Raw genomic sequence first — 10,816 nt, forward strand, 5'->3', positions numbered from 1 at the left:
CTCTGGCGGCGTGAGATCTCGCAGCAGCACGCGATGCTGCCAGAGAGTACAACACCATGAGATGTTGCAGCAGCGCGCGATGCCGCCAGGGGCTGGACCAAAAAGGTTGGCGGGCTGTATCCAGCCCACGGGCCGGATGTTTGACACCCCTGTTGTAGAGCATCTGGAGGCTTGATCTGCACTAGAAAATTCATTCATCTTAACTATGTCGCTCAGGGGGTGTGAAAAATCCACACCCCTGAGTGGCATGGTTAAGCTGACCTAAATCCCCCTGTAAGCAAGGATTGGTTGATGGAAGAATTCTTCCATTGACTTAGGACCTAGCTACCACCTCTTGGGGAGAACCCCTCCCCTACCCTAAGTAGTGTCTACACTGAAGTGCTATGGACTCAGTACAGAGGCAACAGTGAATTCTATGGCCTGTATAATACAGGTCAAACTAGATGATCTAGTGATTCCTTCTGGCCTTTAAATCTATGACTCTGTGGCTTTAGGGGAATGAGCAAACGCAGGTGAAACAAGAGGGACCTACTGCAAAAGGCAAACAAATTGAATGGCATAAGTTCTTTCATTTTACTAAACGAGATCTTTCAGCTATTCAGACAACAATGGTGTTCACTACAGGGAAGGCTATACGGTAAAATGGTAAGATGCTGAGGAAGTCAGTTTTCCAGCATATGCTGCATTCTTACAGATTTGTATTTCCTGTAAATTGCTAACCTATGTGAATAAACAACTTAACAAAAAGCACTGGGCCACGCTCACTAATAACAAAAAGCCGTCATCAAATATGGAGCTTTTGCAATATAGAGAGGAAAATGAACCCTGGGAGAGCTCTATTCTCTTAGTCTGTAAAACCTTTTGACTTAAAAGTACAAGAATCTGTACAAATAAAACAAAATTATAGATAGAAGAGCACAGACATTATTCCTATTTCTAACAATCTAACCATATTCCTGCTCCCAGGCTCCCGTGGTGTATGCACTAGGCATTGCGCTGGCAAGTCTGGAATCAAGTAATGCTTTTTTAGCAAGATTTTTAAAATAAACATTTTCAAAACATAAAACATTTCCCTCATAAGAGCTTGTGTAGGCCCTTTTCAAGCAACTGATTCACCTCAGCTTTTGCGGCAGCTAAGTCTTGCTCTTGCAATGAAATTAGTGTGCAAAGATAGCAATAGGAATGGAGGTGGAATCAGATATTGAAGATTAAGGTTTTACTGACCATTTCCAGCAATATTTATTTTTTCCTCCTCCCCCTCAGTAAAATATTCCTTGCACCAGCATATTAATTCCTATAGCTCAATGACTTTTATACCTGGTGGTTTGGATATTGTGCAAAAATAGACAGAAAATTGTCAGATGCAAGTGATCAGTGTCACGTTTGCTACAGGAACACGTCAGATTATCCTATGTGCATACCATGTGAGGGGTTTTATACGCAGCATGGTCTTACGTAAAGTGATTTGATGTCATTGGTTTAACACAGTACGGTGTTGTGATCCCACCACCTTGATTAGTGATAGATGTGCCTCTAAAGACCCATTGACATCACAGATAGAGTTGTGTTTTTGTTACCAGCTTGTGACACTCATTTGACCCTGTTGTAGTACAAACAGCTGAGCTGTGGCCATAGAGCTACATTTTTCACATCGCAACCCTGCAGTTTGTATCCACACCCACCATGCTGCATCAATGAATTCTGGGAAAATCTGGTCAGCAGCCTCATACTGTCTCATTTTGAGATCGAGCAACTTAGCCTACACTGGCACATACGTTGGCAAATCTTTCGTCGCTGACGGGTGTAAAACCCCAAACAATATTAGTTTTGCCAGCATAAGTGTTGGTGTGGACAGTGCTATGTCTCCCTGCCGACATAGCTACTGCTGCTCGTTCAGGTGGTTTTATTATGTTGGTGGGAGAGCTCTCTCCCGTCGACATAATATGGCTACTCAAGTGCTTATGCCGGCAAAACTTACATCGCACAGGGGTGCATTTTTTTCACATCCCTGAGCGACATAGCGGTACGAAGTAAGTACGAAGTAAGCGGTACGGAGCATCAGCAGCAGCATGTTAAGCGATCCCTTCCAAGATTTCTTACCACAGAAAGAACTGGGAGAAAAACATCTGGGTCAACAGATAACTTAGGCACGGTTATCCTATAGAGAGTCCAATGTAAAGTGCAAAAAAAAAAAAAAAGTGCTAACCTAGGCAGAGGAAGACAATTATGAGCAAACCTAAGCCTCTGGCAAAAGGCAAACACTATGCCTTTTCACCATCTGAGTGTAGACACATAACATGTTAACAGCCAACCACATCACAGGCAATTTCTATTCTACGCCTTGTTTCTTACTTCCATTGCTCTCACCAGAGCAGCTGCCATTAATGTTGGCAAGAGTAGGGCCACAAGTACAGACTGGTCACCAGCATTTTAACTAGGAAGTCATCTAACCTTGCTCAAAACAGGCCCAGAGAAGAGTTCTGGAAGCCTTCCTGTTTCCAGGCAGGCAGGAAGCACGGTTTTAACATCCTTCGTCATAGTATTTCAACATTGCTACTTCCTGGGCCCAGTTGGAATCTGTAAGTGCAGCAAAATAGCTACTCCCCTCCTCCCCCCCTCCCCCCACTCCCCATTTTTCTGAAAAGGTTCCTGGCAAGTTTTGGTTTGAGGGTTGGGTGAAAGTTTGCAGCTGTTCTTGTTTCATCGAAGCACTATTACTTTTCTGTACCAAGGCAGCTGAGTTATTTTCTTAGTGGTGGTGCTGGCAAGCTGTGCTGGGAAAGCGCTATTCCCAAAACCACCCTACTGCTCTTTAACTTGTGAACAAGGTTGCGCGTGGCTAAAGAGCCATACATAAACATGACATTTCTTCACCCAGGTCTTTTCATCATATAGACAGTTTTCCATAGTATCATTATAGCAGTGTTTTTTTGTGCTGTTATAGATAAGCATGTCAGGGTTTCCATTAGAATCCCCTATTTTTATGAGTTTATAACTCAGCCATAAAAAAATGAGTCCAGATGCAGAAACTTGACATACAAGGTCTCAGCCTAGGAGTGATCTTTGTCTTCCCCTCCTCCCACCCTCCCCCCCTTTCCTAACTGGAGTCTTAAAGAAGAGAGCATATTTATTTTTAAGTAGAGATGGGGCCTGGCTACTAAATTTGGATCCAGATTTCAAATTGGCAAGTTTTGCAATACTATGGTGTCCAGAGAGGGATTCAGCTGTAGAGTTAGATGTAGCAGCAGATTCATATTCTGAACCCCCATCAACATTTGATTGAGGGCTTTGCTTCAGGTCCATCTCAATTTTTACATTATAAAAAGACTAGAGAGAGTAACTTCATATGTTCAGATGCTGCATTAGAGTCTTATTACTAGCAAACATGACTGTTTCTAAAGAGAACATAATATAGAGCAGGGCCTTCTAGTTTTCTGTGTTTTCCAAGGTGAGAAGATGGGAGAAGTGAAACATTGAGAACTATGGATTTCATTATACATTCAAGGAACGGGATACTGATAAGAGCTAAATATATGGCAAGCCTCTACAGTATCACTACAGAACAACATTTCTGTTTAGTCTAATTTACACTGAGACCTGCCTCTGAATTATACAAAAATAACACAAATTTCTATATTCATGAATAAAGTGTCATCTGAACTGTTCTAAAGGAGCGCACACACTCACCCCATTTCATCAATCTCAGATCAATGAGATTCACAGACTTTGGCACCTCTACAATGAATGGAAGGCATATCAGAGAATGGGATTCACAAAAGCCAGCTTGCTAGCTTCTCACCTAATCTAACCACTGGGAGGTGCCAAATTGAGGGGTGTGTCCTAAGCCTTGCCCCTCCAGGGAGCTTCATGTCTAAATCCAGGCTAAAGGGAAGTCCCTCCCTTTGCTTGGTGTTCTCAGCTGCAAATCCTTTCATGGAGATAGACACCAACACCATTTTTGCAGGCAGCAGCAGTGAGGAGGCCCTCATAACCTTTATCCCGATGGTTATGATACTCACCTGGGATGTTGGAGACTCCGGGTTCTTTTCCCCTGTCCACATGAGGAGAAGGGATTTGAATAGGGATCTACCAACCCTCAGGTGAGAGTCATAGCCCCTTGAGCTCTGGAATATTCTGTTGTAGAGCTCCCCCAGAGCTTGTCTACATGGGGGATAATGTGCTGTCTGGTGGTGGGGAGGGTGATTTCTGACACTCACTAATGTGTTATGCATTGATTGGTCCCATGTAGACCCTGCTGGTGTGCACTCACGCTTTCCTAGTGCAATTTAATATAGGATTATTTAAACTGTATTCCATTAAAGTGCACCAATAGGCTTTATACGGACTAATTAATGTCCAACACATTAATCTGCTTTAGAAATCACAGAATATTAGAGTTGGAACGGACCTCAGGAGGTCATCTAGTCCAACCCCCTCCTCAAAGCAGGACTGACCTCAGTTAAATCATCCCAGCCAGTGCTTTGTCAAGCCACAGCTTAAAAACTTCTAAAGATGGAGATTCCACCACCTTTCTAGGTAACCCATTCCAGTGCTTCACCACCCTCCTAGTGAAAAACTTTCTCCTAATGTCCAACCTAGACCTCCCCCACTGCAACTTGAGACCATTGCTCCTTGTTTTGTCATCTACCACCATTGAGAACAGTCTAGCTCCATCCTCTCTGGAACCCCCTTTCAGGTAGTTAAAAGCTGCTATCAAATCCTCCCTCATTCTTCTCTTTTGCAGTCTAAACAAGCTTAGTTCCCTCAATCTCTCCTCATAAGTCATGTGCTCCAGCCCCCTAATTATTTTTGTTGCCCTCTGCTGGACTCTCTCCAACTTCTCCACATCCTTTTTGTAGTGGGGTACCCAACACTGGACACAATAGTCCAAATGCAGCCTCACCAATGCCGAATAGAGGGGAATAATCACTTCCCTCGATTTCCTGGCAATGCTCCTACTAATGCAGCCCAATATGCTATTAGCTTTCTTGGCAACCAGGGCACACTGCTAACTTGTATCCAGCTTCTTATCCACTGTAACCCCCAGGTCTTTTTCTGCAGAACTGCTGCCTAGCTCATCGGTCCCCATTCTGTAGCTGTGCATGGGATTCTTCCATCCTAAGTAGAGGACTCTGCACTTGTCCTTGTTGAACCTCATCAGATTTCTTTCGGCCCAATCCTCCAATTTGTCTAGGTTTCTCTGTATCCTATCCCTACCTTCCAGGGTATCTACCACTCCCCCAGCTTAGTGTCATCTGCAAACTTGCTGAGGGTGCAATCTACGCATCCTCCAGATCATTAATGAAAATGTTGAACAAAACTGGCCCGAGGACCAACCTCTGGGGCACTCCGCTTGGGACCGGCTGCCAACTAGACATGGTGCCATTGATCACTACCCCTTGAGCCCGATGATCTATCCAGTTCTCTATCCATTTTATAGTCCATTCATCCAACCCATACTTCTCGCTGATAAGAATACCCCACTCCCATAGACACATTACCCTGAGTCTTTCCTGTCAAAGCGGTGGCGTTGTGGATAACTAATGAAAGAGTCATTGGGCCAGAGAGAGCACGCACGTGCGCAAGCAAGCATGAGAATGGCTGTGTAGCCTGATGGCTAGAGAGCACACTTGGGAGACCCCCAGTCCAATTCTCCTGCTCCAAAAGGTTTTTAAAATTATCTATGCACAGTGGAAGATCTTCAACAGGAGAGACTGTGGGAGCCACACATCAAAATACCCCACAGCCCATATCCTGTGGCTAGGGCACTCACCTGAGAGGTTCTATCCCTGTTCAAATCCCTTTCCCCCCTCATGTGGAGGAAGGACTTGAACTAGGGCTCTCCCATAACCCAGGTGACTACTCTAGCCCCTGGTCTAACAGTTATGGGAGCGGTGGCCCTCCTCCATGCCCCGGCTGCTTGTGTGAGCTCGCCTCGATCTGGTAGGTGAGGTCTGAGTACGCTTACTGGATTGAGCTCTGCAGGCTAGTTAGGTGGAGGAACACCGATCTTCCTCCACTTTGTGCTTCACTTTAGGGTTTAGGCATCCAGATGCCTAGAGTGAGGCATTGCAGAAGCAGAAATGTAGGTGCCTAGAGAATGTTTACAGCAAAAATGTAGCGAAGCCAAGTGAGTGAGGTCAATGGCAGCTGAGTGGGGGTTTTGTGAATCACTTGACCTCATTCTGGGATTGAAGTAGCTAAAATGGCAGTTACACTTTCTTTTTGTGAGTCTAGTCCAAACTGTAGATGATATTTTGCACTCGATAAGATATTAAGCCCCAAACCAATATAAAAGGCATTAACAGGCACAGCACAGCGAAAAAAGAGTTATGTATGGACATTATAGACAGGCAGTCTTCAGAGAACAGGGTCTGAAGGAGAGGTGGGGAACAAATACATAGATGAGTTAGAAGGGTGCTCCAAGGGAAAAAAGTAACAGAAAATTCTGCTTTGCCATTTCACTCTACCTTTAAAACACTAATCTCTTTAGGCTAAGCAATTAGTCTCTTCCCTTTGAGCCCCAGTCCTGGAAACCCTTATTCATGGCAGTAGTGTTTATTCATTAGAGTAGTCCCATTGAAGGGACTACATGTAAAGGCTAATCATGCAAATAAGGGTATGGACCCTATTTATATACAACTAAGTATTAATAACCACCCCCATTATCTTCACATTTTCATTTTCACTTTTTCTCTTTCAAAACAGATATTTTGTGAAACTAAACAAATAATCCATGCCACAGAGGTGCTGGATTGGGAAGACAAAGATGCTGCAGAGACATTGGTCGACAACGTTGTCCATTCCAGGATTATCAGTCCTTTACGCTTATTTGTTAAGCCATCTCCAGTGTTGAAACATGGCCAGATGTCATACTCAGACAGCATAGAAAACTTTTGGGATTGGTTAGCCAACATCACTGAGGTTCAAGAATCTCTTGCACGGACTAAACGCAGACCGATCGTAAAAACTGGGAAATTCAAGAAAATGTTTGGGTGGGGCGACTTCCATTCCAACATCAAAACTGTTAAACTAAACCTCCTCATAACAGGGAAAATTGTTGATCACGGCAATGGAACCTTCAGTGTTTATTTCCGACATAACTCAACAGGTCTTGGAAATGTTTCTGTAAGCCTGGTGCCACCTTCCAAGGTGGTGGAATTTGAATCTTCTCCACAGTCAACGCTGGAGACCAAGGAATCCAAATCCTTCAACTGCCGAATTGAGTATGAAAAAACAGATCGGGCTAAGAAAACCGCCTTGTGCAACTTTGACCCTTCAAAGATCTGCTACCAAGAGCAGACACAAAGTCATGTTTCTTGGTTGTGTTCTAAACCATTTAAAGTTATCTGCATTTACATCGCTTTTTACAGTGTAGATTACAAACTGGTGCAAAAGGTCTGTCCTGATTATAATTACCATAGTGAGATGCCCTACTTGTCCTCTGGCTGATGTAATTCATATTCTGAGTAACTGTAGAAAATACAGCATTGGTCATAAATATGAGTTTCCTTTAATCTTCTGCAGAGGACAGTGCTTCCCTATCAGGTTAAATATGTCTTTACAAAAATTGTAGATGTTTGTGCTGTTTCGTAAATATTCAACTTGTTTATGTAACAACCATTTTCACTTAACATAATTGTATTCTGGCTATGTTGTTAATAATAAGGGAAATATCAGACATTCTCAAAATATGACAATGAGGAACAAAATTATGCATGTGATAAACATTGATCCTGAACATTATCTTTATTGAAACAGGTTTAAAGGCAACAAACAATAAGAGGAAGACAACTGGCCCAGGCCTGCAAGCTCTCCACATGCAAAACTCAGTTTCAACTTCCATTGATATCAACAGAACTGTCATATACAGAGGGCTCAATACTCGAGTTCTAATATTTAAATAAAATGGTATTTCTATTAAAGAAATGAAAGAGAATTGAATTCCTACTCTGAAATTTGGTAGTAACTGGAAGAATAGTTTTTTCAAAATTCTTCCCTGTGAAAATGCAATGAAGCAATCAGACGTTGCTGATCTGTTAGACCTACTAAGTGTACAGGTTTGGTGTAGATTTCTCCCTATTTTGATCAACATTGTTTTGATTTATTCTCAGATGTTTACATATATACCCATATTAGTTTTACAGTGGTAATAGAATGTAAGTGTACCTTGGAAAAATATGGGTTCAATGAGTCTCAGAATAAATAACAAAGAGTGGTCTCCATATAAAGGGAAGCATTTACCTTAACATTTTGCTATCCTGCCCATCCTGATTTATTACCTTCCTGGAAATGGAAAAGTATCATGAGATAAGGTCAATACCCAAATAACACATGCTCTCTTTATCATGAAACCCAGTTAAGCTAGCAGTATAGTGATGCATCTTTAAAGACAAAAAAAAAAGTCAAAATCCCTGAAAAATAAAAGTTCAACAAAAAATCTAGATACCATGCCTCATATAAGATTAAACACCATTGCCAACAATAGAGCACATTTCAACATATGGCCAGATCCTTAGCTGGTGTAAACTGACACCACCAGAGGATCTGGCCCTATATATTGCTCATGTAGGGATTGATACTGCTCCCTGAGACGTCCATGGCCAAATCGAGTCCAATGGTGCAGGATCAAGCAAAAACGACATTTGCTTCTTTTGGTTATTGTTTTTACTGCTGTTGCTGATTACCAAGGTGTGTGTGTAAAAAGAAGCCAGTTCCTGCTCCTCTTTTCTGATGTCTTTGCCAAGGTTTGGAAAGGGATAGGCTGAGCTGTTTGTTACATACAAACTGATGAGCGCTGACAAAAAGGTACATGGGCATAAGAAGTTTTGCTAAAGTATCTGTGCTTCTGGACAGTCAATTAGACAGACTACATGTCAAATCAAAAAGGATGTCCCTCACATTATTTCTTTTTTCTTACTTATTGCAAAGCCGTATATAGAAAAATCATTTGCTAAAGAAAATGTTTGGTTTTGTCTTAAAGTTACAAGTTTAGAAATGTGGTTTTGTTTATAAAAATCTAAAAGTTTCCTGTCACACCTTATTCCATACAAATGGTCTTTGAATTCTAACTGAAACCCAGTTTTTACTTACTGCTACTGATACCTACAGAATGTTCTGTTTTGTGTTCTGTACAGCGTGTCTTAGATTTAGCTGTATATATGCTAGACTCTATTGCTATATTCTAAGCGTTCAATGTTTGGTGCTTTTGTAACTTAGTTGTAAGCCACGATTTTATTGCCATGTAGTTTTACTCAGCTTTATAGACTATTTAAAAAACTACAAAGTATTTATTGTAGAGTATGTGGAAATCATATATGTATATATACTTAAATCTATGTGTACATATACAAAATATATGTGTACATGTATTTCCATGTAAATAAAGAGCGTTTGCTAAATCTGTCATTTGTTCATGGCATATTTAATTTTTAAAAGTTTTTTTTGTTGTTCTTATATATTTACTGGCTTGGTGATTCACTTGTATAAAAGTTTTTCCCTGTTCAGTACTGATTCTTATTCCAGATGTACAGTTGTCCATCACAGTTCTACATGTTCTGCACTCAGTGGAAAAGAATTCTGTAAGATTCTATACCCTTTAAGTTTATAGTGCACAGATGACTTGAGAAAATACATTTAAATTTTGCATGAAAGGCAACAGAGAGTTCTTACTATGGGCTGTTTAATAAATGAGTTTGCTACTGAATAAGGATTTTTTTAAGATAAAATTTAAGCTAATTTTAAAAGGGTGTTTTTAAAAAGTGAGCCAAATCCTAATTTACTACATAAACAAGCCAAGGGGCACAAGGTCTCCAAACTCCATGTGCAGAAGTGGCACACCTCTGGAAATGGCGTATTGCACATTATATTCTTTTGTAGGCAGCCTACCTGCCAGGAACCCAGAACATGATTGATGATGCTCTCAGCAAAAACTTGGCAACTAACCACGAATGGGAGTTGCATGACACAGTAATCACAGATATTTTTGGTCACTGGGGAACTCCGATTAGAGACCTCTTTGCATCTCATGCCGACACCAAGTGTATTCTGTACTGCTTAAGGGGAGGATTTGGTGTCCATTCACGCTCTGGTTGTCTACTGTTTGGACTGAATCGACTGTGCCTTCTCTCCCATACCACTCTTGTCCTTCACAAACTCCGACAAGAGAGGGAGATGAGCATCCTGATTGTTCTTGCCTCGTCAATTCTGGTTTCCTTTTCTTCTCTGCATGTTGAAGCATCCTTCTCTCCTGTTCCTGATGTTTCTGGAACTGCTCACACAACACAACAGCAGACTCTAGCATCCTGATCTGCAGATGCTTATCTGACAGCTTGGTTTTTGGATGGACACCTCTGCTTGCATGGGAGTGTTTGTCAACAGTCTGAGATGTCCTCTCCAATAGCAGGAAGGACTCCACAAGATGATCGTATCAAGCAAAAATGGGCGCATTTCACTTCTTGGGCCCAACAGAAAAGTCTTGCCCCTGAGGCTGTGGGCATCCTGATGCTCTTAAACTATTTCCTCTACCTGAAGGCCTCAGGGCTCTCTCTCAGCTCCATCATGCATGCAGCTGTTTTTAGCACTTTCCGCCCTCCAGTGGAGGGTCATTCAGTTTTTACCCATCCTTTGACTGCCCGATTCTGGAAATACGTAAATACCTGCCCATTCAACCAGTCACTCCCCAGTGGGACCTCAGCCTAGTCCTTATGTCATTAATGAACTCTCCCTTTCAACCTCTGGTCTCCTGCTCTCTTTCCCTTCTTTCCATGAAGGTTGCTTTCCTGGTTGTTATTACCTCAGCAAGGAGGATTGATGA

The 10,816-nt window shown here is 42.0% G+C and overlaps 1 protein-coding gene across 1 annotated transcript in view; it reads left to right on the top strand.

Moving 5' to 3' along the window:
* Nucleotides 1-9,384, top strand: part of NXPH2 (neurexophilin 2) — a 53,026-nt gene extending 43,642 nt beyond the window's left edge. Inside the window, exon 2 of the mRNA XM_067549905.1 lies at nt 6,709-9,384. Within this exon, the coding sequence (XP_067406006.1) occupies nt 6,709-7,452 (744 nt within the window). The 3' untranslated portion in view covers nt 7,453-9,384. The remainder of the gene's footprint in view (nt 1-6,708) is intronic.
* The last annotated feature ends 1,432 nt before the right edge of the window (nt 9,385-10,816 follow it).

The sequence above is a fragment of the Emydura macquarii genome, unplaced genomic scaffold (genome assembly GCF_026122565.2).
Source record: "Emydura macquarii macquarii isolate MOO-44397 ecotype Brisbane River unplaced genomic scaffold, CSIRO-AGI_Emac_v2 contig_1253, whole genome shotgun sequence".
Taxonomy (NCBI): Eukaryota; Metazoa; Chordata; order Testudines; family Chelidae; genus Emydura; species Emydura macquarii.